General features: G+C 53.2%; 8 protein-coding genes across 8 annotated transcripts, besides 4 other annotated features; 2 read left to right on the top strand and 6 right to left on the bottom strand.

Moving 5' to 3' along the window:
• Window positions 1-580: 580 nt before the first annotated feature.
• On the bottom strand, window positions 581-2,059 carry EKO05_0008345 (uncharacterized protein; the record flags this gene model as incomplete). The annotated part of the gene is made up of 1 exon (XM_038946504.1): window positions 581-2,059. The coding sequence occupies one exon, from the start codon at window positions 2,057-2,059 to the stop codon at window positions 581-583; it is 1,479 nt and encodes a 492-aa protein (XP_038796794.1).
• Window positions 2,060-3,617: 1,558 nt separating this feature from the next.
• On the bottom strand, window positions 3,618-6,750 carry EKO05_0008344 (P-type Ca(2+) transporter; the record flags this gene model as incomplete). Its single annotated transcript, XM_038941510.1, has 3 exons — window positions 3,618-6,362; window positions 6,416-6,573; window positions 6,633-6,750. 3 exons carry the CDS (start codon window positions 6,748-6,750, stop codon window positions 3,618-3,620), a joined length of 3,021 nt encoding a protein of 1,006 aa, XP_038796793.1.
• Window positions 6,751-7,783: 1,033 nt separating this feature from the next.
• Window positions 7,784-10,508, bottom strand: EKO05_0008343 (uncharacterized protein; the record flags this gene model as incomplete). Its single annotated transcript, XM_038941376.1, has 2 exons — window positions 7,784-9,498; window positions 9,560-10,508. The coding sequence occupies 2 exons, from the start codon at window positions 10,506-10,508 to the stop codon at window positions 7,784-7,786; spliced, it is 2,664 nt and encodes an 887-aa protein (XP_038796792.1).
• A 123-nt stretch (window positions 10,509-10,631) lies between these two features.
• Window positions 10,632-10,664: a tandem repeat.
• A 1,187-nt stretch (window positions 10,665-11,851) lies between these two features.
• Window positions 11,852-11,909: a tandem repeat.
• Window positions 11,910-12,279: 370 nt separating this feature from the next.
• Window positions 12,280-12,329: a tandem repeat.
• Window positions 12,330-14,633: 2,304 nt separating this feature from the next.
• EKO05_0008342 (1-phosphatidylinositol 4-kinase) lies at window positions 14,634-20,603 on the bottom strand (the record flags this gene model as incomplete). Its single annotated transcript, XM_059637272.1, has 5 exons — window positions 14,634-15,824; window positions 15,873-16,995; window positions 17,043-18,730; window positions 18,781-20,545; window positions 20,599-20,603. The coding sequence occupies 5 exons, from the start codon at window positions 20,601-20,603 to the stop codon at window positions 14,634-14,636; spliced, it is 5,772 nt and encodes a 1,923-aa protein (XP_059493255.1).
• A 598-nt stretch (window positions 20,604-21,201) lies between these two features.
• Window positions 21,202-21,840, top strand: EKO05_0008341 (uncharacterized protein; the record flags this gene model as incomplete). The annotated part of the gene is made up of 1 exon (XM_038946503.1): window positions 21,202-21,840. One exon carries the CDS (start codon window positions 21,202-21,204, stop codon window positions 21,838-21,840), a length of 639 nt encoding a protein of 212 aa, XP_038796790.1.
• A 2,825-nt stretch (window positions 21,841-24,665) lies between these two features.
• Window positions 24,666-26,040, top strand: EKO05_0008340 (uncharacterized protein; the record flags this gene model as incomplete). The annotated part of the gene is made up of 2 exons (XM_038941208.1): window positions 24,666-24,882; window positions 24,938-26,040. The coding sequence occupies 2 exons, from the start codon at window positions 24,666-24,668 to the stop codon at window positions 26,038-26,040; spliced, it is 1,320 nt and encodes a 439-aa protein (XP_038796788.1).
• Window positions 25,990-26,008: a tandem repeat.
• A 275-nt stretch (window positions 26,041-26,315) lies between the features above and the next one.
• Window positions 26,316-27,040, bottom strand: EKO05_0008339 (UMP/CMP kinase; the record flags this gene model as incomplete). The annotated part of the gene is made up of 2 exons (XM_038941466.1): window positions 26,316-26,656; window positions 26,710-27,040. 2 exons carry the CDS (start codon window positions 27,038-27,040, stop codon window positions 26,316-26,318), a joined length of 672 nt encoding a protein of 223 aa, XP_038796787.1.
• Window positions 27,041-27,064: 24 nt separating this feature from the next.
• On the bottom strand, window positions 27,065-27,421 carry EKO05_0008338 (UMP/CMP kinase; the record flags this gene model as incomplete). Its single annotated transcript, XM_038946502.1, has 1 exon — window positions 27,065-27,421. One exon carries the CDS (start codon window positions 27,419-27,421, stop codon window positions 27,065-27,067), a length of 357 nt encoding a protein of 118 aa, XP_038796786.1.
• Window positions 27,422-27,936: the final 515 nt, after the last annotated feature.

The raw sequence follows: 27,936 nt of genomic DNA, 5'->3' as shown, positions 1-27,936 counted from the left end.
GAACCAGGGAAACACAAAGTTCCAGAACAACAAACTGTTTGATATCGGACCGTGGCATATCGGAGGGAGCGATGAATGATAATGATAGGTTGATGAAAGGACCCGCTCACTTGCAGTAAGCCGACTACGAGGGCCAGCACCAGTTGTCAAAGTGGAGGCTGCTACGCCGCTGTCAGTCACTTGCCAAAATGTAAACGCTACCGCAGTCGCTCGACCGGTACGAGTGGGGTTTGTGGAGTAGTGTGAAAAGGCTCAGCAGTCGGTACCGCCTTCACGCGGCTGGTAAATGCTCCGTATGACAAGCGCGCGCCTGGGCAACTTAACGAAGCGGTGAGTCTGATTCCATCTTTCTCCTACAAGGTAATCCCCGGGCCTGTTCGAGCAATGCCTCTCCAGCCTTTCCGGTTCGGCTCATGATTACAGCAAGACATCAAGCGTAGGCACCATGAAGGAATCATCATCTAGCCAGACATCAATTCGCATCTCAAGGTGTTCTGTACTACTGTTTTCATCAGACAGACGCCACAAGCTGCACTACACGAGCATATGACTGTATTCATCTCCCTTCTTCTCGACTGTGTCAGCCCTGCGGCGATTCGGACCTCTTCACCGGATTACGCCGGAGCGGGTTAGGATGCAAGCCACCCTTGAGATGCAGGGTAGGCGTACCATAGCCCTTAGCCTCCAGTTCAGACGTAGAACACGACTCTGCTGTCTCAGTAACTTGAACGCTGGATTGTCCCCTCGGCTTGCCATCGTCGTTGACCTCGGCCGTGTCGACGACTTGGAAGCAAACTGAACTCGCATTGGTGATACTGCCACATGTACACTCGATGCCATAGAACCTGACAAAGGCGCCTTGAGCCTGTTCTGCAAGTTTTGCGTCCTTCCCTTGCGCATCCGAAGCCGACTTGAGATTAAAGATCGAGCGAGACGTGGACAATGCGCTTCCAGGACGGCCCACATCCGTACGAGAGTCGTGAGAAATGCCGAGATAGATCATCGATCGTGTAGTGCGCAGCTTGTGTAATGGATTGACCTTCTTTGGTAAGATGGACAGCTTTCGACGGAGCAATCCCGGGCGCTTTGCCTCCTCGACTCTCTTTGCTCTCCAGGACAAGCCACAAGTGCGACAGATCACGCCGAAACGTATGGTTCTGCCATCACCCTCGAGGACTGGAACGGATGCCACTCCAGCAGCATCGTCTATCGGAGCGAACCGCCTTACGTTGCCCTGGAAGGTGCAACTTCTACATGAACGATGCTTGCACAAGCAATTGAGAATACTAATCAGATGCTGACCTGCCTCAAAGCGGTAGATCTCGTGTCCTCTTTGACACTCGCAACAACGCCACTTGCCGATGGGTGGGATGTCATTACTGATTGTGATATGTTCTTCCTGGAGAAGAAACACTGGAGCATCGTCCGCATTTTGATCGTGTAGCGCTGAAGCTGGAACTTCCTGCGCTTCCTCACCTTCAGGATGGTTCAGACGGCCTCTTTCCGAAGCCGCTTCTTCGAGTTGTCCCAGGATGCTGTCTGGCACCGCACTCGAGCGACGACTGCTCAGAACACTATCGAAGTTCGAAAGAGCGATCGTACCATGCCGCTTACTGGCCGTGTTCGGATTGAAGGAGTGTTGTTGGTCTGTTGGCGTACTCAAGAGAGATTCCGAGCTATCTCTTTTCCATGCCTGATCCCTCCCATACCTCCACGAGGATTGTTCAAGCGGGCGAGGCGGCACCCGTGACACTTCACTCAATGCTATCCCTGTCGGATTGGCACCGAACTGATAGAAAGCGCCTCGTTCATTGTGTACTGTAGGGCCATCGTCGGGCGGAGTAAGTAAAACGCTTGGTCCGTCTTGAAACTGGAAAGCGTTGAGCGTGTGATTATTGATTACAGGCGTTGCATCGCTGTTGAAATGCTGGTCGTGGTTCGGCGAAGTACTGGGAGTCTGATCCGAAGTACTGGGAGTCTGACCCGTATCCTGGGAGGGGCCATTGACCTGCTCACTCCGATCGAATCGCCTATGATGCCAAAAAGAGCCAATTGACATCGTGATGGTTAAGAATAGAGCTAAGATGTGTGTAAGCTTTGCTAGAGTCAGCTCTAGGTGGTACGAACCGGGGAGATATGGTTGGTTCGAGCCCAAAAGAGTGTGCGATTCGCTGCTTTCTAAAATCTTCCGTGGGTTGTCTGTGCTGGGAGGTTGAATAGTAACAAATGTTGATCTCAAGTGAGAGCTTGCGTAACGCGTTTGCACCGATGACGATGAGCATATTTTGATCGAGGTGAAAGGCGCGCACAACTCGATTCAGTGCGGGTCCACAATCACCACGGTCACGACTATCTTGAACGTTGCTCACTTGCAACAGAAGGAAAGGGCCATGGGCAAGTCGTGCTTTCTCTATACTCTCTAATTTAACCTTGCATTACATGATGAACGAGCGCTATTGGAGCTTAAAGACCCCGTTGTTCTCGCCACGTTCTGATTGTATCCAGGTAAGTAGCGTTCAAGAAAGCATCCGAAATATCCGACCAGCATCGTGCCCACAATCCGTTGATAAAAGAAAGTCACCTCCTCATCTCATGCCTCCATTCTTGTTGGTGTGACAACTACAGTCGCAGATCACAACCGGCTTGTGATACTTGCTACGGAACCTGAGCAACTTCAGTGCAGCATCGACAACCACAACCGCGCGGGAAGGGTGCGCACAATTGCAGCAGGAAGTTTGTCTGGCACCCTGCGGCTCTTCCCATTCTTCGAGCTGCGATCTAGACACTCGCTGCATGCCGGAGTTAGTACTGCTGATTGTAAGTTTGTCTTGTGCGGCACAGAAAGAAGTGTCTGAAGATGGCTTAGGTGACAAGAGTTAGACGTATATGTAGGACCGTAGATCAGTTTGAGCAGCAAACTATAGATTGACAAGGGATTATTAGTAACAAGGCAAAGGAATCATTCTACGTTTGGAGTACACATGAATTGCAGATGATTAGTAGTAACATGAGCTAGAGACACCTCCAAGCTACTAGAATATTCAAAAAAAAATGACCTCTTGCCATCTCTCGGTATGATCCACTCTAAGAACCATGAGTGGCCAATAGGTTAAGCTGAAGAAAAGTTGATTTGAATTGTGGATCGATGTGCGGAGACCTGGACCCCGGCAGTCGCCCGCCACATGACCATCGTTACGGTTGAAGGAGTAAGAGAGCGGTGAGAACGCGTGCGGCGTTGGTTGTTCGCAGTGTTTGGTAAGAGAGGACTTATCCAGGACAGAAAGAGGAGAGATGCACATCCGAACCGAGACGGTAGGTAGCAGCTGCTGGTGACTCACTCGCACTCATGCATAATTCAAACGCACATCTGTAAGTTTCAGTCACAGGACACCGGACAGTGGAGCGTAGTATGAATTTATTCTTCGTGGATGCACAATATACACAAGTACGCTGTCCGCTCCAGTAGCTGGGGCGAGACTCTGTAATCTAATGGTATCGAAGAGCTAACATCGACTACATCAGACGCTGCAACGAACCTCTTGTTCTCTGTATACACGACCAATATAGTACAAATGCTCCCCAACGACTCTCACGAGCGGGTCATACTGCTTCTTCTTCTACTCTTTCTTGGGTCGTCCGTTCGGCGCATCTTCATCGACCTGTGTCGTCTGAAGGAAGAACTTACGCTCGAGGTACTTGAGACCCTCGTCGAGTGGGATGATGGGTAGACTAATATAAAGCACAGCCTTCCACTCGTTCCAGTTAAGCGGGATGACGCTGAACAAACCCTGCAAGAAAGGTATGTAGAGGAGCGCAAAGTGCAGAGCCATGGACAGGCAGATAGCGTAGACGAGCATCATGTTCTTCCAGAGCGGTAAGGTCAGCAGAGACTCCGAGGAGCTGAGTGCGTTCATGGCGTTGAGCATCTCGATGGCGACAAGAATGGACAGTGAGACGGTGGAAGCGGCCTGTGCAGACGAGTTCGAGAACATCTCGCAGCCGATCTCGGGGAACTGGGAAGAGCAACGGTGGAAGTGGCTGAGCTGGTGGAAAGAGATTTGGGGACCCTCTTGGTTGAACATGAACCACCACGCGTAACCACCAACGGTTGCTGCGCCGACATAGGTTCCGATGACCATGTAACGGAAGAACAACCAGCCGCTAATGAGGGCTTCGTCGCGCTTGCGGGGCTGGCGCTTCATGACGTCGTGATCAGGAGGATTGAACGAGAGTGCTGTTGCGGGGAGACCATCGGTGACAAGGTTAACCCAAAGGAGCTGAACGGGGATAAGAGCCTCAGGCATGCCTGCAGCGGCAGTGAGGAAGATGGAGACGACCTCGCCGATGTTAGAAGATATGAGGTAGCGGATGAACTGCTGAGTGTTGTTGTAGATGGAGCGACCCTCCTCAACGGCACCCTCAATCGTGGCGAAGTTGTCGTCAACAAGGACCATGTCGGCGGCGAGCTTGGCGACGTCAGTACCGGAGCCCATTGCGACACCAATATCGGCCTTCTTCAGCGCTGGTGCATCGTTGACACCGTCACCAGTCATGGCGACGACCTCACCAGCCTTCTGGAGGAGATCGACCAGCTTGGACTTGTGGGTTGGCTCGGTACGGGAGAAGAGCGAAGCGTGCTTCGCGGCCTCCATCTGCTCTGCCTCGCTCAAGTCATCGAATTGACGCCCAGTGTAGCTCTTGCCAGTGAGGTTCTCATTCTGACCAAACACACCAATTTGTCGGCAGATAGCTTCAGCAGTGTTCTGATTGTCACCGGTGATGACAACTACGCGGATACCAGCGGAGCGGCACTTCGCAATCGAGGCGCGAACTTCAGGGCGAGGAGGGTCCAGCATGCCAACGAGACCAATCAGAGTCATGTTCTGTTCGAGTTGAGCGTACTCTTTGGTGGTCTTGGCCTTGGACAGAAGAGGGTTGTTGGAGACGTCGTCAACCGAGGCGATGGCGATGACACGTAGACCGCGGTTACCGTAGTCGACAATCTCTTGTTGAATCAGGTTAGCCAACTGGTTGTTCAACTGGACCTTCTTTCCGTCCTTGCCAACGAGGGCTGATGTGCAGCGGGCGAGAATGGATTCCGGAGCGCCCTTGACCAAAAGCTTCTGACCTCCGCTTTGACTGTTGCCGACCAAGACAGACATACTCTTGCGATCGCGCGAGAACTCGTAGGTAGCTTGTCGGGAGGCGTGCTGTTCGTAGTACTTGCTAGAGAAGTGAAGACGGCCTTCGGGCGAGATGCTGGTCTTGCTCAAGTTGAGCCTTGCGTCAGGGGTACCGACCTTCTCGGCCAAGACGCGAAGAGCGCCCTCAGTAGGCTCACCGACGATACCATAGGTGCCGTTCTTGGAGTCGTAGGCCAAAGAAGCGTCGTTGCAAAGTGCAGAAACCTCGCAAATCTGGCGAACAGTAGCGGAAGACGCAGCGAGATTCTCAACAGGCTGGCCGTTGAAAGAAATCTGACCCTCGGGAGCGAAGCTGGTCCCCTCGACATCGAACTCATCGAGCCCATTGCCAGCCTCATTGATGAAGACAAGCTTGTTGACGCTCATCTGGTTAGTGGTCAAGGTACCAGTCTTGTCCGAGCAGATGACACTGCAGCTTCCCAGTGTCTCGACAGACGGAAGACTACGAACGACAGCGTTCCTGGCGGCCATTTTGCGTGTACCCAGGGCCAGACAAGTTGTGATGACGACGGCAAGACCTTCAGGAATGGCAGCCACACCCAAGGAAACCGCGATCTTGAGGTAGTAGATGGCACCCTTGGCAAAGCTTCCGTGGGACGGGTCGTTGAAGTTGCGGATGTTGATGAGCCAGACGAGGATACAGATAGCCGTGATGACCTTGGCGAGCTGATCACCAAAGTCGTTGAGCTTCTCCTTAAGAGGGGTGGGCTGTGAAATCTGAGAAGTGATGCTGTCGTGGATGTCTCCAATGGCCGTGTTCGCGCCGGTCAGAACTACCAGCGCGTTTGCGTGCCCAGTGACGACAGTTGTCCCGGAGAACAGCATGTTGATCTGATCCTGCTTGACCGCGTTCTGATCCTTAACAACGCGGATGTCCTTGTTCACACTCTCGCTCTCACCTGTCAGGATGGACTGGTCAATGTTGAAGCTGTTGCTCGAGATGGACAGTATCCTGCAATCCGCGGGGATCCTGTCACCGATTGCCACAGAGATGACATCTCCAGGAACCAAGTCGTCAGCCTTGACGCGCTTGATTGCTCCGTCACGAACGACCTTTGCTTCATTTGCCGAGTATTCTTGGAGCGCAGCGATGGCCTTTTCAGCGCTCGTTTCTTGCGACACACCAACGACGGAGTTCAGGATGAGGATTGTAAGAATCTGAGAGCGGGCTGTTAGCGCACACCTGTGGCCAAGGTGAAGAGGCTGCTTACAACTGCCGGGTCTACGAATGCTGTCCAGCCCTCCTCTTGCTCGAAAAGTGCAAGCACAAAGGATACCGCTGCGGAACCGAGTAGGATTATGACCAGTTGGTCCTTGAACTGCTCAAGAATGAGCTCCCAGATGGGTGTAGGTGGTTCCTCGGGCAGGGCTGTTCTCTGCGTTAGCGTACGCACGTTCTCGTAATTGGTAGGGTTGTCGCCAGCATACCGTTCTTGCCATGCTTCTCTCGCAGGCTCTTCACCTGCTGCTCTGAAAGACCCTTCTCTTCCGTGACCTGGAAATGCTGGAGCGCCTCCTCGGGCGTTCTTGTATATGCGTTCTCCATGCTCTGTGTACAAAAGTCACTCCGCGGGTACTGTTCAAACTCGTGGGTTGCTGCCCGTTGTCAATCGAAGTGTGCGGCGCGCGGTCGTGGGAGGGAACGTGTGGGGCTCGACGTCGTTGAAGATAGAACTGCGGTACACTGCTGCTACGAATTCTATGCGCAGGGTGCTCGGCTGGTCGGACTGCGGTGATAGGTGCAAAAGCTGGTGCACAAAGGACCGACGGGGGTGAAACCTCTCGAATCTTCGAAACCTCGGGGCGCAGACGGCTTAAAGCGAATCTGGAACTCGGCAGAAGAGATCTGGAGCTTCTCAAGAAATCTGTCCTCTCAGTTAGCTCATCGACGCGCCACACACTCCACACTGGCGCTAGGCCGCGTGAGGGTTCCAACGCTCACCAGCCACCGCAGAGCAGGCCCACGTTTCGAGTCGGCGATTGCGATTTGCTCTCGTGCTCTTGTATCGTGTTTTCGAATGACTCTTGTTTCTTTTGGAAGCCGCGCTCCTTATGGAGACACACTGTTGCTTGCATCTCCATGCATTCGTTCGATCGGCCGCTTCGCTGTTTCCGGCATGTCGGCTCTGCCCCACGAACTCAGGTCCCCCACTCAGCATCACCATCGACACGGTTATGCGGCTCTGCATTGCGTCGCCCTGCAGAGCGAATTCTACGAAGAGCCGCATGCCGGTATCTGCAGACCCTGGCACCAGACTCGTATTCATGCTTTGAGGTGATCATGATGATAATGGTTTATAGTACTACATACGCATCAGGTAACAACGCAACCGTGCAGTCGTCGCAGAGCTGCAACGAGGCCCGCAGGCCAGGGGGAATCAAGCCGAATGCCGGGATAACTTCACCGGTCTTGCAAAACGCTATCGTAATCATCGTGCCCATACCCAATCCATACGCCATGGGACTTTTGCTCGGGTACCCCAAATCACTGTACATCGAATGTGCTGATGCTGAATATATACTTTGCATAGACCAAGACAGTGTCCATGTCTTGGATGAAGCGAAGTGCGCCGGGTAGTCTACGACTCCCTAGTCGCGCAGTACGTCCGGATTAACCTGACGAGGTCTCTGGTCACAAATGGCTTGGTCACATAGCCCTTCATGCCACTCTTTGCCGCCTTGTCCAGCGCAGCGTCTGTGACGTCGGCAGTCACAGCCAGAATGGTAGGCTTGCGACCTGTGCTTTCGAGCTCTGGCATGTGGAGAATGCTTTCGGTTGCCTGGAAGCCATCAAGTAGTGGCATCCAGAGGTCCATAAGAATCACGTCAATGGCCTCAGGAGGAGGGGCGTATGCGTTGCGGTGCATGGCCTCGACGGCATCGTTGCCGTTGAAAGCTGTGATGACGTTCTTGTAGCCCAGCCTGCTGAGCATATTGACCAAAACGCGCCTATTGATGGCGTTGTCGTCGACGACAAGAAAGTTGAGAGGCAGCTCCTCTGCGAGCTTGGGTGCAGATGCTGGTGCGCGGACAGGCTCTTTCGACATGTGGCGAAGAGGCGACGATGCCCGGCGTGGTGACAGAAGCCCCAAAATATTCGCCGACGGGGTAGGATGAACAACAACGGATGGCGTATCTAACCCTGTAGCGTACTCTTTTTGTCCAAGGTCGCTCGCAAAGGGCTCTGAAGACAAAGGAGGCGTGATCGGTTCCTGGGAAACATTAAGATGGGGTACCTCAGGATCGACAGACATGCGAGCTCGAATAGAAGGCGTGGGTGAACCAAAGGGTGACGAGGGCCGGCTGCAAACCTCACCCGCAGTGAGTGGAACACGCAACTCGAACTCCGATCCCTTCTTTGGTCCACTTACGTGCGAGCGCAAGCAGAATAAATCACCACCAAGCTTTCTGGCGAGGCCCTTGGCTACCATGAGTCCTAGGCCGAGGCCTTCACTCTGCCGTGTTGTCGAGTCGTCTTCTCGAGAAAAGGGCTTGAACAAGTTGGGCAAGAATGCTGCGGGGATGCCAGAGCCGGTGTCCTTTACGTTGATTACGATGTAGCGTCCCTTGGCACTCAGAGTGGCTTCAAGTGTGATTGTACCGTTCTGGGTGAACTTGATGGCGTTCAAGGTCACACAAGACACTACTTTGGCCAAGTCCTTCTCGTCGATCAAAATCGAGTCTGGTACGTCTGAAGACACGCTCCACTCGACCCATTTGGTAGACGCTTCTCCATAAGAGCTTCGCATCCGTACCTCAATTCGTTCGCCGTTGTCCGTCGACTCAGCAATAGCTGAGTCTGGTCGCCCGCCAACTTTGAGTGCATCTGCAATCACATAGTGAAGGACCTCCCTGAGGTTGGTATGGCGGAGACTCGGAGTTTTCTGGTGCCCAGCAACAAATCTGGGAAAGCTCGTCGAGCCACCGCAGCGACCTGCGCAGCTCTCCAGCTGCTCAATCTCTCTCAAACTAGACTGCGGGGGACAGGAGATCGATCCACGAGAAGGAGGCTCTTCGGAGAAGGTATCCCGAGTCCTGCGTCGGATGGGGCGTGCGACGCGAGTCTGGTTCTCTCCCCATGTGAGTTCTTCCCTTCTCCTCTTCACACCACGCTGCTGTTCTCGGGCCATGCTGCTGCGTGCAACCGGAAGCTCTGGTCGAGCCTCCCGCCAGAATGTGTTCCACTGGTTAGGACTCTTGTCTAGTGGCGAAACAGGTGTTTCGGGAACACCCATGTTCATATCGTAAGCATGGACTACGTTGTCTGCGGCCTCAACAGCACGCCTTGAGCTATCTGCTTTAGAGTCAGTATGGATGCGGATAATTGTTTGAAAAAATAGCACGGTTTCACGCACCTTGCACAGCTTCGATGTTCTCCTTGAGGGTATCGAGCATGCGACGAGTTCGTACATCAATGTCCATGTTTTCCGCTGCTTCTTTCACGTTTGCCATCATGACATCGAGCATACCAACAACGCCCTGCATAGGTGTCCTGAGCTCATGGGATAGGCTTCTAGCATAAGGCTTGAACGACTGGGCAACGGAGATGGCCTTGTGCGGAACAACCTTGGGCTGTTGGTCCTGAACCGGCTGTGCGGATTTGGCGAAATTGTTCCCCTCCAGAACTCGGTCCAGAATCAGGTCTTCCAAAGCATGAAAGAGGGTCTCAAGGAAGCCCCAGCTCAGTGTGCGTCTGGCAGCCCCCTCTTCGCCCCACATTACTCCAAAGTGCGCAAAGCACTTTCCTTCGGCGAAAAGTGGAATTCCAAGGTAAGCCTCTCCAGGAATAATTAGATCGTTCGGGTTGTCGACGATGAAGTCGTTTAATCGCTCTGGGATGACGAAAATCTTATCGTGCTTCATGTAGGCACACGGGCACTGGTAGGCGTGATACTTGAAATTGCGAAGGTGACCAGGACCATCTCCATGGTCTTCGTTGATGTAGAAAGCTTCTCCCATCAGGCATGACCCAGGCTCTCCGATGGGCGGCATCTCCACTGCAACATCCTTCTCATCGACTAAGATCCTCTTTGAAACGAAAGCATACTGTGCGTCGGCAATGCGTGCTAGACCCTCTGTGAGAAGAGACCAAAAGGTGTCGATATCGGCGGTCCTCAGTGTGCTCTTGAGTTGGACGAGTTGTTCGGCAGCGTTGCTCTCAGCGGGGTCATACAGTCGAGAGAGCTCTTCTTTGAAACCACTCTCGCCCTCTTGCACGACGACGCCTGGGCTAGGTCGTGAGAAAGCAACGGAGCGGCGCTCCATTATATCAGGTGGAACAGGGCTGGTGGACAATTCTCCCATTTTCTACGTTTCCATCCGGACGGCAGGTGGGGCTCCAGGTAGATGTGGGCCGGAGTGGTGGTCAGGTTTGGACCAGGTGGTGGGTAGAGTACCCACGCCGGGGTAGAGGATTGCAAGGCGCACTGGACGGAGGACGGTGGACGGTGGACGGTGGACACTGGATGTGGACACAGCAGTACGGCTGTGGTGAAGAGCAATGTCCGAGACTTGGCTGACGAAATGGGTGACGAAGGTTGAACGGGGCCGTATCCGGAACAGGCTGACTAAATGGTGGTAAGGTGCAGAAGCAGCTGGGATGGGCGAGGAATGCGGTTGTGTGCAGAAGGAATCGAAGACTGCGAGGGAGGAGGGCTGAGTCTGCGCATTTGGTTGGACTGGCAGACGGACTGCTAGAGTCGCACATAAGAGGGCTGGCCGCAGGTTGCGCATCCAAGGCGATCTAGAACGCCTTCCGCTGCAGCAGAAAAGGCCTCTGCGGCCCCTGCGCTCCGGCGGATGCCCTGTAGTGGAGACACAAAGAGACGCATCTGGTGCCTGCCTAGCTGCTGCATCTGGACGGTGATGCTCTTTAAGCACGCTGAGGCCCCCTGCGAGCGAGCGCGTTGCGTCTTGCTTGGAGAAGAGCACGGCGGTGGTGGTCTGCTGCGAGCGGTGCTGCGAGCGGTGCTATGAGCGGTGCTGGACAGCACAGCACAGGCACCAAGGCAGTCGAGCTCGCCAGATGGGCCGAAGCAGCTCTGCGCAGTGCGGACTGACGGCTGGTCTGCAGGCGTGCAGGTTTGCGCTTGCGCTTGTTATTCGGGCGTTCGACGTTTGACATCCGGGCATCCTGGCATCCTGGCATAGTGGATCGCGGTTTGACGGCCAGTCTAGAATGCTTGGTGCAAAGTGCGCCCTGCACGATTTGCGCCGCTAAAGGTCTCAAAGCCTCCTAAAGCCCGAGCCAGCCACTTCCTGCCTACTGACACCGCCGACGCGAGTGGGATCGCGTGCGCAGAGAGGGCGTCTGGGGGACATGATGACGACTGGCCGTGTGGATTGTGCAAGCCGCTAACCTGCCTCGCCGCAATCTATCTGGTGGAGATGCTCGGCACCGAGTGCAAGATCGTGGAGAAGAGTGAATCGAGTGCTAGGTACTGTGTAAGTGACCAAGTGGCTCCATGCATGTCTTGTTTGCCAGCTCTGGGGCTTGAACAGTGAGCACGCAGCGAGCACCACGGTACCGTCCACACGGCTGCTGCTGCCATCCATCAATGATCACACACTGCGGTCCACGTCATTGGCATGGCCGAGCAGGTGTGCAACAAGCTGTGTTTTGTCTTACAGCTGGGACCAGGCTCGCCTACACAGTGCACAGTACAGTACACGGTACACAGTACAGTACACAGTACACTGTACACAATACGCACCGAGTGCCGATCAATACCGCCGTGGCAGAGTACCGTGTGGGCCTGGTCGAAGCTGCGCGTGCCATCACCAAACTGACACGTGAAATGAGGCCGAAGCAAGAGCTCGGCGAATTGCTATCTTCTGGTTGTTGTGTGCCATGTGTTGGTCTTGTGTTCTAGGCCGCAGGACATGAGCTCAACTCCAGACATGCCGCTACCTCCATATAGCAGGCCAATCATGGGCCAGCTTCCTTCCGCAATGTTTGGTTCTGGTTCTGGCTTCGGCTTGATAGTCCGCAGCTTGCACTCGAGAGGCCCGTGAAGTAACGTTACATGGCTGGAGCAGCTGCCCGAGCATAGACTCCAGATGCTGAGCACTTGAGCACCTGAGCACCTGAACACCTGGACACCTGGACACCTGAACACCTGAACAGTGAGATGCTCAGCCCTCATCCTTGGCGGCGCACATCCCCCGACTAAGTGCATCGGGCTCTGCTGCGACTCCCCAACCACCGAACGGGAAACACGTGATACGTGTGTCCCGTGCGCCTACCGCGAATGGCAATGATGTACTGTGCTCGCCGATCACAACTTCTACTCGCGGTCAAAGGATGCTTAGGTGTTCAAGCAACCACAACAGCACCCCGCATCCGTTCTTCCTCTCCATCCTTTCTACTCAACTCCAGCAGTAGTTCGTCCACTCCACCACGTGCCGTCAAGACAGAGTCGTTCAGACGCCGCTACCCAAGTCAATAGCTCGCAACCGGCACGGGATCTTACTATCCGGAACTAGTCCCTGGCGCGCCTTCCTCAGTTCCTCCCAAAATGCCCACTCAAAACCACAGATCCGCTGAAAGCGGTATCCCGCCCTACACCCTTTTTGCTAACGAGCTGTCACAGAAGATGCGCCGATGCGCCGACGCAGTCCATTGAGCGTCTTGCGCTTTTGGGCATCGAGAATGGCGTCTTCCGAACTTACCATTCAAACGCGTGTAGTACCGTCAGAACTCAGAAGCATCTAGAATGAAGGGGCCCTGAACCCCTCCCTCGCAAGCTCACCATATCCGGACGCCGAACACCGACTGTTGGCGCGCAGATGCCGACAGCCATGGCTGCAAGGTCCATTCCTGGCAGAAACGTGCTGACGACACGACACAGTCATGCATCCGTCCACCCTGCCCTCCATCGAGACTGCATGCCGCTGCATAACAGCCCGTAGTTTTGCGTTTCAGCCTGTTTAGTCCTCCCGCGGAAGGAAGCCTTCAGGGCTGGACTTGTCAGACGACAGCCTCCGCCTTGTTCTTCAATCGCGCGGGCTACATTCTCCACGCTGTAGCCTTTACTGCCAACAAGGAATCAAACTCACAAGTGTTTCGACTATCAACAGCCCACGTCGATACTCAAAATGCATGACGCCATGGGCGTCTGCAGCCGCTGCAGTAAACCTATATCTCTTGGCAACGGTTCTGGACCACGTCTATATCGGACCTCATGCCTGGCCGCACAGGGACAGGACAGTCAGTGAAGTGCACAGGCGTACGCCCCGGCGTCGCCTGTCAGCTTAGCGTTCACACTTGCTTCGAGCGACACAATGGTCTAGACCCCACAATCGAGATCGTGACCAAATACACCGCTCGTACAAGTTGACACCTGGACGAACGTACCATCGCGACCGCTCTTTCGCCTGATCGACGACACAATACATTAATGTGAGTGCAAACGTGCGGTGTTGCAGCTTCCATGTTGTCCCAAAAAGGAAGTGCACGATAACAACACCCGTGGTTGTTCAATGCAAGCTGCATCTGGGCTGGCCTAGCTCTTCGTAATTTCGTTTCCACTTACCGCACCTGCCTTTTCCATACAACACGACACGACGGCTACAGACGACGGCTGCAACTTACGCGTCTGGCCAATACACTGCAGATTCACAGCATCGTTGTTGCGTCTGAACAATTGTTGCGCTGGTCGGTGGGCCACCGTTTCTGCATGCAAGCACAGCCTGAAACCATAGTCTATGATAGTTGAATGCAAGACGCGTCTTCGTAATGGAGTCCTCGTTTGCGCTTGATGAACACACGGTTGATAGAATATCTAGATTCTACAAAGACCGTCATATCTGCCACGCTCAGAAGACCTGCCTCTAGCTACAACTGACCCAGCGGCTTAGGACTATACACCGCTCGCCATGTTTCACACACCTTACGCAACTTGCCGCCCAGTCTAGGCCATGGCCCGCACCTCCGTCAACTCGCATGCTACGGAGTTTTTGGCGTTGGTAGCATACTCATGATGTGTTCTGTGAAACGGCAACTGCAAGCCTACTTATTTGTAACAACGTTCGGATGGGAGACAACCGAGCTCTGTCTTTGTGGCTTCAGCCGTGCACAAGTCTAGGCCTGCGCCACAGCAACAGCAAGAGCAAAATTGTGACGTATCGTCACTTCACACATACAGGTGCTAATGGATAGCCTCTAGATTGCAATGCAACATTCGCTTCGCCAATCCACATCTGCAAACTCGATCTCGCATTCAAGTTGTATGAGCCTGACGGACGGCACAGAACATGTTCAAATTCCAGTGATCGTAGGTAGCGAACTTGTAGAGAACCTCATCACCAGCAAGCAAGTAAATATCACGCTGCACATTAGTTAAATACATAACTCGGTAAGAACAACCTTGTTGTTGTCGTTGCTGCCGTCTATTCTTACCTCTACATTCTCACTCCCCTCCACGCCCCTTAGTACGGAATTCCATTCGTGATCAACTGGAACCGATCATACGTGCCGGTGCTGTAACTACTCGCGCTCTTCTGGATAAGACCCCTCATATAGTCTGCGGCCTCTCTCTCCGTCTTATCGAGAACAAATCTATCCCTAAAGTTCTTGATCGTCTCGGGCTTGAAGCACGGCAGTCCACTGTCCAGCATGAGCTCCACAATGTGGCACAAGTGATCGCAATGCTGCCTGCTCGCAAGGAAGGCTTTGATGGTCAGCTCCTCGAACCAGCGGTACGGCTGCGACGTGGTGCTGCCGCCCATGACGGCGATCATCTCGGCGGTGAGCTTGAAGGGGGCGCGCTCGAACTTGATGCCGCCCGGGGCGATATCGAAGCAAAAGCCAAAGTCGATGTGGATGATGTGGCCCCAGTCGTCAATCATGATGTTGCCGTTGTGGCGGTCCTTGAACTGCAGCAGGAACGAGATGACGCTGTAGGCTGCCATGCTCTTGACAAAGTTGGACCGCGCTTCTTGGAAGCGGATGCTGTCCTCGTTGCCGTACCGGCTGACAAAGTAGTCGTCCAGCCGGTTGACGGCTTCGCGACCTAGCATGTCTCGCGAGATGGAGTTGGGGAGCACGTCGATGACACCGCAGCCGGGCGCTGTGGCGGTGACGCGGTAAGGGAATACCCAGACGTCGAGACCAACGGTGTTGAAGATGCCACGGAACGCGGCGATCATTTGGAGGGCGAGGACGTCTTGACGGCAGTCGTCGCCAACCTTGAAGATGGCAGAAAGCCAAGTCTCATAGGTGTTGTTCGTTACAGGAAGGCCAGAACGAGGCTCTTCTTCAATGTCTTCGATGAGGCCAGTGTCGGGCTTGTTTTTGCGAATGCGGAACGTAGCCATGAAGGGTGTTTTTGCATGCGACTGCAGTGGCTTGCCGGAGTTGCGGTCAATACCAATGACTTGGCCGTCAGGGTTACTTGGGAGATACACGCCAACCTCTACTTCAATCTTGCGCAACTCCTCTGCAATTTTCTGCTTCTTGACTTCCTTCGGCTCGTGCAGGACGGACCGAAGAGTACCAGATATACCAGTGACTTCGTTGAAGAAGGCAAACTCGCGCTCGTAGAACTCGTGATCCTCTTTCGAGAAGCTGGACTCAAGGCTTGCCATGACCTTGTCGAGGGTGGGCTTGACAGGATCGGGCTAGTGAAAATCAGTACATGTATCGGGAAGTCGACTAAGAAGACCTACTATTTCTGAAGCTTCGTCTTTGTAAGAGTTCGCCTTTATGTTCCAGATAATCTGATGAGCAAACAGCTGAGAGAACCTAGCTGTCTCGATGATGTATCTTTCAACGTAGCCCAACACGTCGTATCGAAGTGTCTGGACGATCTGGTAGACATAAAAGAACATGACGTCAACCGAGTGGCTCTCGAGTGCCCGCATTGCGTACTGAATGATGAACGGATGGTTGCCGTAAGCCGGCATGAACAGCGTTACCGCTGTAATAGGATTTAGAGGAGCCCAGTACAGCAGGTACTTAAGCTGGAAAGAGACGTCGCCTGGCAGTTGGTTTCCAAGCATGATCTCCAAAGCATCCGGTTCATTTAAGACCTTGTGAGGGAAGTTAAGAACCTGGAACCGGACTTCACTTTGCAAGCGCGGCGACTGGAAGCGCTTGAGTAGATGGATGGCAATGGCGGGGTTCTCTGCCCATGCCGTCTTGGTGTGGACCGATACAGCAGCGTCTAGGAGTCCACTTCTGGCACCACCTGAGCCAAAGTGGTGTTTCTTACCGTTATCCAGAGGGAACAGCCAGACCGTCAGACGCGTTTGTTCGTTAGAGATGAGTACAGACAATAGGTCTTGCTTAGCTTTGACCTGTCTCGACGCCGAATCCAGGACTGTAGCCACTTTCCCAAGAGCCTCGAGGTGCATTTGTACATCTGACAAAACCTGAGTCTCAGCTTTAATCTGGAGGCGGTTGCCGCCGAACGACCATTGTGGTGCGTGAGCAAACCACGCTAAGGCCGCAGTCAAGAGACGGTCCATGAGGCGCCACTTAGCAGCCGATGAGATGGTCGTGCTATGGCGGACAATTCGCAGCGCCAGAAGAATGACATGGAAATAGGCCTCCCTAGCTAAAGGCTGAGAGCATCCTTCGCTCATCGCGTGGAGCGTGACATGAATCAGGCGGACGTATACACGCTCGAAGTCCGATTTGCTGAGGCGAGAGGCGCTGAAATGGCTCGAGAGGAACTGAACCAGCCGGAAGTGAGGTGCAATGAGATTGTAGATGTGTTGCTGGTGCTTGCTCAAAGCTTCTTTGTCGGTAGCAGCAAATTCTTGTTTACCATAAAAGGGATCTGGATGCCTTCATAGTATTAGCAGTTGCCTTGATAGTAACGGGTGCGTACATACCTCAACGAAGGGCTAAAGAGACCTCTCCGCTTGCGCACCGTATTCTCAAAGTTCTCAGCAATTGCCATCAGAACACGAGACTCCATGCGAGGGTTCTCTTTGATGACACTAGTCCAAAGCGAAATGCCTAACTTGATCGACTGCTTTGAGAAGACTGCAAAAGGAATGCCGACCAGGTGCTGAACGATTGGCGATTGGTCTCTCTTTACTCGACAGAGAAGAGCAGCCGCTCGTCGAAGTATGTCTCTTAGCTCAGCAATGGTAACGTGCTTGTGGTGTAGTGTACGCTGTTCAAGATCGACGAGAAGCTTTGTTGCGTCTTGGAGACTTCGAGAGAGATATGCCGACATAGGACCGGCTGAGCTTCCACCGTTGAGCCATTCCTCTTGCTGGTCGTTGCTGCCTTCGAGGAACTTATACTCTTGTCGCGTAGTATACTGCGTGATGAAGTCGGAAGCGGTATTGATGTTGATACCTTGACGTTCAATAGCACCGAGACGTTGATCATTGACAGGTATCACAGATCCCATCTCCAGGGCAAATGATCGACCCAGAGAGACATGGCCGTAAGATGTCTCATCATCGAACTCCGATAGGTATGTTTGGAGGAGTCCCTTGATGTCCAGAGGAGCTGCTTCTATGACTCCCTTCACCCAAGAGGTAGCGCGCTTATGCAAGGTCTCTAGAGTTGCTCGACGAAAATTGTAATCATCCGATAGCTCTACTGTAATGTCGGACTTTTTCGAAGTGAATGTCGACTTCCATGTATACTCGTCGGTTTCGCCCTCGAGACAGCTGTACCACATAATGGAAAGAAGCTCGAGGAGCGCAAAAAGAGCACTTTTTTGACACAGAGTTGATGGTATTTCACGAATGATGATATCAGCACATGCAGCTGCAGCTTGCTGGACACGAGCAATACGGTGACAGCAGGCGGCAAAGATCTGTGCAAGCTGCTGTGCAAGGTATGGTGTGGAGAAGGTGTGATGCTGTCCAGAAAGCGTCTTCACCAAGTATGTCCTGACTGCCACAAGGGTGATCGCGGACATACAGTTGCCGACCGAGCCCGTCCGCAGCTTGGGGTCCAAGAAGTAGGCGAGCGCTTTTGTGCAGTCGCCTGTGCTGGCCCGCAATTCTTCTACCAGATATGCTGTGTTCAAAAACACAGCTTCAGGATAGGTGAGAGGCTTAGTGTCTGCCTCACACGAAGGCAAGAGCTTCACCAGGCGTCTCTTTTGCTCAGCTGTGTGCTCAGGTGACTTACCACGGCGCAGTACCGTGTTCAGCTCGATATCGCTCTCTGACAGCATTGGGCGCTCTTCGGCAATGAGAGGTTTGCTGAAACGAGCGAGCGTTCGGAGCTCTTCAATGTACTGTCGCCCGAGATCCGAGTTGGTGTCAAACCCGTGAACAACAATGTTGAACCAAGCATCTCGCTGCAAGTTGACAATCGAATCATCAAGCTCGATGGAATCGGCTCGTTGAGCGTTGCGAGCTAGAAGCGTGGCCAAAGGTTTCAACATCTGAGCAATCTCTTGCGACGCCAACTCAGTATCCCGCAGATGTTTATGAGATGTCTCCTGCGCGTCACCTTTACTGACGATTGTATCCAGTAGATGGGTGAGGTACACTTCGAAAGCTTCATCTTCGGAAACCACTCTCGAGATGTTGAGTCGCGCGTTCATAACCTGAGCTTGTGTTAATAGGGTCGACATTGTTTTCATGACGCAAAACTTACAGCTTCCAAGGTAGCAGCGTCGTCTTTGATAAGGGCATCATGGCACAGTTTGGTGTAGAGCTTGAGCAGTGATCTGAACTCTGCAGGTGGAGTGTGAATACCCAATAAGGCGGCATCGGTAATGATCTTCACGTCCACAACCTTGCTTGCTCTCCCAATCTTCTGTATGAGCATCGATAATGCCAATGCTGTGATCTTCTCATCTTTGCACTTGCTCGCCACGGATACCACGGTGTCCACAATGGTAGTATGCACATGATGAGGTTCTTCGATATCACTGGAGGTAAGCGATATTGCGCTGCCGTTGGATTGATGCGCATAGATCCCTGGAGTGCGCAAAGTGTTGCCAGTACCATTCGTAGAGGGCGATGAAGACGAGGCACCAGCAGCAGCAGGTCCGGCGCTTATGACATTTCCAAGGCTGTACAAAGTTGTGATGATAGCATCTTGAGGAAGAAGGCTCAACACAGCTGCGAGAGAATCTGCTGCCACAGACGAGGTTCGTTGGTCGAAGTTCGCCTGAACGATGAGTCTGGGAAGCGAACGACCCAAAGTCGACGCTGTAGATGGCGATACTTTTGCCAATACAGCCATTGACTGCAACGCAGCAGATGCCAACTCGTGGTCAGCACTCTGTGCAGGGTCATTAAGCACATTGTCAAGCCAGGTCAGCAGAATTTCGTCGTCTGCAATGTCTTCGTCGTAGACAGCGCAACACAGATAAGTCGTGATAACCTTAGCTTTGACCGATGACGCCTGTCGTTGCTGCCACGCAGAACCTACTCTTTGTAGGTAGTCAAGATCGTTCTCCAGACGATTCATTTCATTGGCCGCTATGCTAGTCAGCCCTTCAGCAAGGGCATCCTCAGACGTATCTCCAGTTGCACGGTTTTTGTTGTACGATGTTTGAAGGTGGGCCAATATGGACTCGCGATGATTGCGCGCAGGAGTCTCCACGAGCAGCGACGCAGATGCGGCCACGACCTTGAGGAATGAATCGTGTAAAATCATAGCTCCCAGTGGTCGTCCTACAGCTGCGTAGTGCTTCGTGTAGCGTTTCCACTCCCTCAAGCCGAGCTGATGTGAGCGCGCATTACGCGCAATAGACAAAGCCGTCTCGAAAGCAATAAGGAATTTTTCCGAGAGCGCTGCCTTGACCTCTTCGACAAACTGAAGCCTCTCATATGCGTTCCAGAACTTGGCATGCTCAGCAGCAGCATCTAGGAAGCCAAGGAGTGACAAGCTATGCGTGATGACCTGCGAAAGCTCTCCGTCTGCAGCAAAGTCAGACCTCTCATCTTCATCGAACTGATCCGCCGAGAGCTCGGCAGTAGCAGCAGTCCATCCTTGCACATAGCTTGCCAGCGTGTCCGTAACCTTTGCTCGCAACTGGCCATGTTTGGCGCCGAGTTGCAGGATTGCAGAGGTCAAATTATAGGAGAGCACTTCATACGGTGAGGGCTGGATCCCGCCAACGCTCGGCGACGGCAGCAATACTCGGGCGTATATGCCTGGTAGATAGGCAGCGAGACGGTCGAGGAGCGGCGCTGCGACGTCGATGGATGCGACATACGGAGCAGCTTTACACAGAGCCAGGATTGCTTCGAGCTCTGTAATTTTGACTCCACTATCTCCATTGAAAGGTTTGGAAGTGCTCGAGCATCTCTTGTATAGTCTTTCGAAGTCGTTGGTGGGCGATGTCGAATTCGGCGATTGCGCGGAAAGGCGAGCAAGCTTCTCAAGCGCATTGCCTCGGATTGTGCGTCTATATATATTGATCAGCTGCAGGATCTTTGGAGTGGGTTCAGAGAGATATACGCCATGCTGCAGACTTCTTCTACGCGTTGCGCGACTGAATGCGCGTAGCGAACGGTAAGCAGTCGTACGTAGCCTTGACGGGTGACGAAATGCCCCGGCAGAGACTCAGGGTCCAGCGGTGTGGCTCCTGCCAACTGGATGCTCTCCACACTCACGGCCTTGCACTCGCTCTTCCAAAGGCGCAATGGAGAACACCAGAGATGCCAGGATAATCCCAGAAAACGCGGCTGATCTTTCTAGAACTGACATCCTTTTTGACAGTTACCAGTGTACATAGTCGTTGGAAAGCCATATTTACAGTCTGCGACGGTCGAATTATCCTAGCATTTAATCACTCTCGAGGCTGTTGCACTCATAATTATACGGTATTTCCCCTCCCAGCATATTGAAGGAGCAGTGTAATATGGAATTGTGCATTTAAACAAATGTCTGAGCTGTACGGCAGGATTCAATATGAGCCTTTTAGGGCAAGGTTGCGACCCAAGACTCTCGGAAGGAGAGTCATAGAAGAGTCATCTTTTATGCACAATAAGTCCGCTGACTTAACTAGACAGGTACGACCGACACTTGGACAAATTTATGAGGCTTTCGCCAGTCGCTAGGATGATTCCTCAGGCAGACTCGCGACTTACACCACGCATCCATCATGCCTCAGCCATACGCGCAGAACCCAGGCTTGCTGCCAATCTAACGGACTTCGTCAATGAAGGCTATCGATACATGACGCCGGAAAACAGAGGGCGGTGGGAACCAGATCTGAGTGATCGGCTGGCCTCCGCCGAATCGATCCACGAAGCCTTGGGCGACGATGGCCTCTTCGCTGTCGCCTACGATCCGGACATGCGAATACCTATAGCATGTGCTGCGACAAAGAGATGGAATACCGACCTTGAGGGCTATGCTGTAGAGGGCGAGTCAGGCTGGGAGATCAAAATGGTCACAACACATGTGGACTGGATGAAGAGAGGTTTGGCAGGACAGTGTGTAGATGCATTGATCGACGAGCTTGCGAGGCAGGAGAACTCGAAGCGTGGAACAGATACTACAGGGCCGCATGGGTCGTTGAACATCTGGATTCAGGCTGTCGAGTGCCTCAATGGACCTTTCTGGTTGAAACAGGGTGGGAGGCTAGTACGGTCACACGAAAAACCCGCTGGTCACGGGGGCTCAAAGTATGGCTATCGCCTCCTGGTCTTACTGCGGGAGATCAACGTTGACGAACGATTGTCGAAACCGCGCTAGAGGAATACATAACGTTGGGTGCGGCTTCCTACATCCATGCCTGCACTGGGATTGGCCTACTTCATCGGTGTGCTACCTTGCTACCTCCGATGCTGCCTCTGTACAAGAACACATCGAGGACAGCACGGCATATGCTTCCAACCTATGAACAGTCCAAACGTGTAGCTCAAGTCACCGCCACTTTTGACGACACTCCTGTATGCTGACAGACACATCATATCACACCCTGCAACATCAAAGCATATTCAACTCCAGTAACACATTGCAGGGCTTTCTAGCGAAAGTCGACCAGTGTATTATGACAGTGTCACTGCACAGGGGTATTGTCATGTGCACTGTTGATTACCTGTTACTCCATGTTCAGTGGTCGTGCTTAGACTTCAGACACTTGAGTACTTCATATCTTTGGAACACATGCAAACACCCGATATCAGATACGCGCAATGAGAAATGACGATCGATTATTGGCTTTGAATGAAAGTTGGAAGAGGTTGTTCTCTCCACACTGTCCTCCGGTATCTCTTTTACAGCAGTGTTCGAGCTCTGCAGACTGGCTGCGAAACAGACATGGCCACCCTTTTCGAACTCAGATCACGCTTACCGATCAAAGTCATTGCACCAAGCATACGCTACAGGGATTATTGTTTGCCATCTCACTGCAGAAGCACCACAGCCCTGCAGTCGAACGAGCTGAAACTGGAGGTTCCTGCATGGAAATACTACCAAATGACCCACTGCCCACACCTCTGCCCCATCTAGTGATACCCTGCGCCCACATTGGAACTGTTGGGAAAATGCTGAATGTTGTACAACTGCGTCCTCATGCTTCTCACCCCAGGATTCTACCCGATACAAAGAGCAAGAGTGAGCACATAGCCTTTTATACATTTTACCCTTCAACTCCTTACATTGTCATCTGAATTTTCGCAATAGTATCGCTATATAGTAATCATCGATTCGGCAACAACGTACTCTCTTAACAACATGTTTCACGGGAATCACAGGTTCAGTCGTAACAGCTCCCGCCGTCCCTACGCATTCGACTACGACGATGACTTTGGTGGAGCACGAATGGCGCCACGATATCTCGACCCCTCAATATATTGCCCGATGAGATCGTTTCCTCTGAGGTACACGCGTCGGGGGTGTGGTTGCGGGATGTGTGACTTCTTCAAGAGTGACCTTCGAGAAGCTGTAAGTACTGTGCTCCCACCGGTTACCATGATATTTGTCTAAAGCTACCATACAGGTTGAGGATCTGCTCGAAGATATACAATTTGCCAACCCTTGGATGATGCTCTGCGACCTGATGCATCAAGAACAGTGTAGGACTTACGACGTGTCGTCGCAGCTCGAAAAGATGTCTCTGATGATCAACGACGTTCATGGACATCATCCGCTCTACAAGAACATTTCTCGTCATTTGAGGCAGTTGGCGCGGGACGTACAACTCACGCCGGTCAGGACTCCCTATCATGAGCGGCCAAGGCGAGGTCGGCTAGGATGGTAGTGGTGCTCCATGGGATGGGTTGTGGTTCTTAGCGTTTTCAGTTCTTTGTAGTTAAACAGACGAGCAAAACGTTTTCAAATGTGTGATCAGTCTATCTGATGTGATCAACCTACCTCATGTGCCCTCGCCAACAAGATTTAAGAATGATAGCGATATGAGCGCCGACAAACAAGCCCCAGCGAGACCGTGCAAATGGCCTCTAACACATCGATCTCGCACTCGATTTCAGATTCCGAGCAGGATACAGTAACGAAGCAGTATCTGACTACCTTTGTGTGTTGATCGGCTTTCGTTTCCCCTCTCTGTTTCTCTTGACTTGGACGCTCCTGCATGTAATCAGCATGAATAACTCTAAAAAGTAGGTACCTTACAGTTCCATATACAGACCCATATCCTTTGCCATCAGATCGGTTGCCCTCATCAACCTTATCGAGGTCAAGATAGCTGACGTCGCTGTTCGTGGAGCTATAATCCGAAGCGCATGACGAATTATCTTCATCGAGGTCGAAGTTACCGATGTCTTCAGTGTCGCAGCTCTGATCTGATTTGATGTCCAAGTCGATGAGGATAGGCTTTGACGAGCAGGGGGGAGGAGAGGGAAGCGAGGTGCGTTCCCATTCTTCATTCATTTTCTGAAGGGCGGATATGGTGAGGGCGATGGTGTTCGTCTTGACAGTTTCGCTCTTTTTGCTTGAATGAGGTGGGTGTACGAAGACAGAAAGAGGGAGAGGAAGTGAGTTGTGTTTTTTCTGCAGATTTTGAGACATGTTCGAATACTGGTATCTACGGTGAAGTGCTATGGTCGAGAGTGGTTCCAACCAGATATCGTGAGACCATATATGGACGACGAAAGTCAGTCTTGAGACTATTGTGCCTTTTGGCTACCGGATGAGACAGCCCCCGTACAATCGGTAGCATTCTGTTCTAGCAGCAAAATTCAGACCTGTGTAGATACATACCAGAGTGAGTGGGTTCTACGAAACTTTGTCTACGGTTGCCGACGTTCCTCATTCTTCTCCACCCCAGTACCGATATAAAGTAGCCATCACATGAGATCTTGTCTCGCGCGAACTCGTATCCGGCTGTCCTGGCTGTCCTGTTGGCGCTCGTCGTAGACGGAAAGGGCTCGGAAAGGGCCCCGCCACTGCCATCGCTGATTGGCCAGCGTCGTCTATCGATGGGATTTTGAACTTTTGGCTTGGCACATCCCACCACGGCAGGCGCAACCCACGACGACACAACGCCCAAATCACGTCCAGCGCTCGACGACCCCGCCCGCCCACTTCTCCAGGCATACTCGCACACGCTAAACACGATGCCGGGCCCCAAGAACACGCTCTTGATCGAAGGTTCCTTCGAGGAGCTTACCGACGAGTTCGCACAATACATCGATACGCTCAAAAAATCCCAGGGCGACGAGAGCTCCAACGTCCAGCAGGAGAGCGCAGACCTGTTGAAGGAGAACAAGAAGGATGAAGTCCTCAAGAAGCTCGTCGTGGGCGCGCAGGCGCTGAACCAGGCGCCTGAGAAGGGTATGCGAGAAACAGTCATGAGCATGGGAGGCGGGGCTAACACGGCGGTGAACAGAGTTCATAGCAGCTTACAATCTGCTGATCCACCTCGTAAACCAGTCGCCGAACGTTTCCATGTTCCTGCCCAAGATCTGCCAGAACCTGAGCACCCCGGTCACCTCTTCGCCCGCCAACGGCAGCGGCCTCGCCCTTTCGATTCTCAGCACAATCTTCAACATTCTTCCTGCAGACAGCGAAGTGCGCTACCATGTTCTGCTTGCCATCCTCCGCGTCATTCGCGCCACAACGAACTTCGAGTACCTGCGCCCACAGCTTAAGCAGCTGGATAGCTGGCTGCAGACATGGGACGTCGAGGAGGAGGAGCAGCGCAAGCTGTACCTCGCAGTCAGCGATTCGGCTGCTGCCGCTGGCGAGGACGAGCAGGCGTACACATACCTCCTCCGTGCGCTCCGAACATTCCCCTCTGAGGATGCCTCGTCCACAGAGGCCCAGGAGCTGTCTCTCCGCGCGCTCAAGTCCGCGCTCACACACCCAAGCCACTTTGACTTCCAGGACCTCACCGACCTTGACTCGATCCAGGCCCTCCGCAACTCCGAACCCGTCTACTTCCAGCTCCTTGAAATCTTCAACTCCGACGTGGTAGACGACTTCAACGATTTCAAGGATGAGCATGATGGTTGGATCGAGAAGTCAGGTCTTGACAGCGCAGCTCTCAACCGCAAGATTCGTCTCCTTACACTTGCCTCGATCGCCGCGTCATCAGGCCAGCAGAGGTCGCTCCCTTACGCCAAGATCGCAAACGCGCTGCAAGTTCCCGGGGAGGACGTCGAGATGTGGGTCATCGACGTGATTCGCGCCGGCCTCGTCGAGGGTAAGCTCAGCCAGCTGAACCAGACGTTCCTGATCCACCGCTCCACATACCGCGTCTTTGGCGAGAACCAGTGGAGAGAGGTTGCGAGCAGGCTCGACATGTGGAGGAATAGCCTGGTCGGTGTTTTGGAGGTCATTCAGCAGGAGAAGCAGAGGTTCATCCAGGAGAAGGAGGACGAGGCCAACAAGGCCGATCAAAAGGCCGAGATGGCGTCGAGGTTCAAGGGCCGAGGGGGCCAGCAGCAGCAGAAGCAGCCCAGGGCTGCGATTGACGAGGATGCGGAGTAGATGTAGATGGAGCTGACATGTGGGAGTGGAAGTGCTCCTTTCGTTTGTCTCGACACGACCAAAAGGAGTAGGGATTTGAGCGCATGGCACCACGGCTCTTTCTGGGTAATGGATGAATGAGCAGCCCTCGCGCTGCGCTTTAGAAAATGCGATACAGATACTTCACACATGTATTGGAACAGGGATTCGCTGTAACGTTGCTTGCTTCCAGTTGGAATCTACCGACACTGCCTGTACATCTATACGCATCGAACCCACGATCCTTTCCTTGTGACCTATGCAGTCTGCACGAACTTCAAGCTGATCGGCTCGACACCCCGTGCCTTGATCTTCTCCTGCACATCCTGGTACACCTTGTCGGGTTCCTGGACAGCATCGACCTTGACAACACGCCCCTGCGTCTCAAACTCGTTGACAACGGGCATGCTGGTGTCGACGAAGACCTTGAAGCGCTTCTTGATCGACTCGATGTTGTCGTCGGCACGGCCAGATGTCTCGGCGCGGTGCAGCAGACGCTTGAGCATGACGTCCTCAGAAGCGTCGAAGAAGAGAGTGAACTTGGACGGGACGACGGAGCGCTCAAAGGCGTGGGCCTGGTCAAGTTTGCGAGGGAAACCTGTTGTCAAATCAGCCTTGCGTTTCTTCCCTAGAATTGGGAAATTAACACACCATCAATCAGAAACAAGCTCTTGTTCTCAATCTCCATAGCCTTCTTCATGGCGTTCTCCAGCAACTGGATCGTGACCTCCATGGGCACGATTGTACCCTCCTTGATGTATGTCTTGATCATCTCGCCAAACTCACTCCCAGGACGATCCTGCTCCTCGCGCAGCAAGTCGCCCGCACTCAGGTGCTTGAAGCCGTAGTCCGAGACGAGCTTCGTGCACTGTGTTCCCTTGCCCGCACCAGGGCCACCGAGGACGAAGATGACAGTGACTTTGTCCGGGGACCAGAGAGGGCTGGTGCGCGTCGTGGCGCCGAGGTTCTCAATCGCAGGCATCGTGGGAGGTAGAGAAGGCGGTGCTTAGTGGGGTACGGGGTTGTTGGCTCGCGGTGTAGCTGGCTTGGAACTGGGAGAGTGGCCGGCAATAGGTCCAACGGGCTTGTACTGGCCCTCGCGCTCATCAACGATTTTCTTGAAGAGAAAACCACCGAGAGCAAAGATGGCGAGAATGGGCCAGACTTTCAGGGGGGACTTGCTCTTAGGAGCACTGATGTGGGTCGGGGGTTCGTTGGGCCCTGTGGGGTCACCGGGCTGGCGGCGGTAGAAGCGTGGAGAGCTGGTGCTGAACTGACGGGCAGCTGTGGGCAGAGCGAGACGGGCGGTGCGAATCTTGAGGGTGGTGAGTGTTGCAGGCATGGTTGGTGTGGGAGTGGCCATGACGATGCGGGACACCGTGTTGTGCATCGGCTCTTTTCGTTGCTAGCGTGGGGCATGTGCATGCAGGCCAATGGCGGTCAGAGTGCTCTTCACCTCATCATCAACGAGGTGAAGAAGGTGCAAATCTGCGTCCTTCTGCCTAATCCATGCTCCTGATCGAGCTCTTGAGTGTGGCTGCTAACAAACAGCTACGTACTGCACAGAGCGACTTTTCAGCCAATTGAATGTCACTAACCGCGATATCTCACCCAAGGCTCACCTTCGACAATGGCCCACTCATCTCATGGGGGCGTTGACTGGCGTGAAGCATCTCGCTTTTATCCAAACCTCTTACCTGCTGACCGTCGATAGGATTCAACTCCACAATAGACCCCAAGACCTCTCTCTTTTCACGGGCTCGACCTAGAGTGGCCTTTCCAAAGACGAGAGAGACTCGAGGCTTTTTTGACCTGCCCGGAGAGGTCAGAAATCAAATCTATCAGTACTGCTTCCAGGATAGCTTTCGCTGCGAGCTC

This window comes from Ascochyta rabiei, chromosome 14, assembly GCF_004011695.2.
Source record: "Ascochyta rabiei chromosome 14, complete sequence".
NCBI classification, from domain to species: domain Eukaryota; kingdom Fungi; phylum Ascomycota; class Dothideomycetes; order Pleosporales; family Didymellaceae; genus Ascochyta; species Ascochyta rabiei.
The sequence above is the reverse complement of the archived record's forward strand: the minus strand, read 5'-3'. Positions and strand labels throughout refer to the sequence as shown.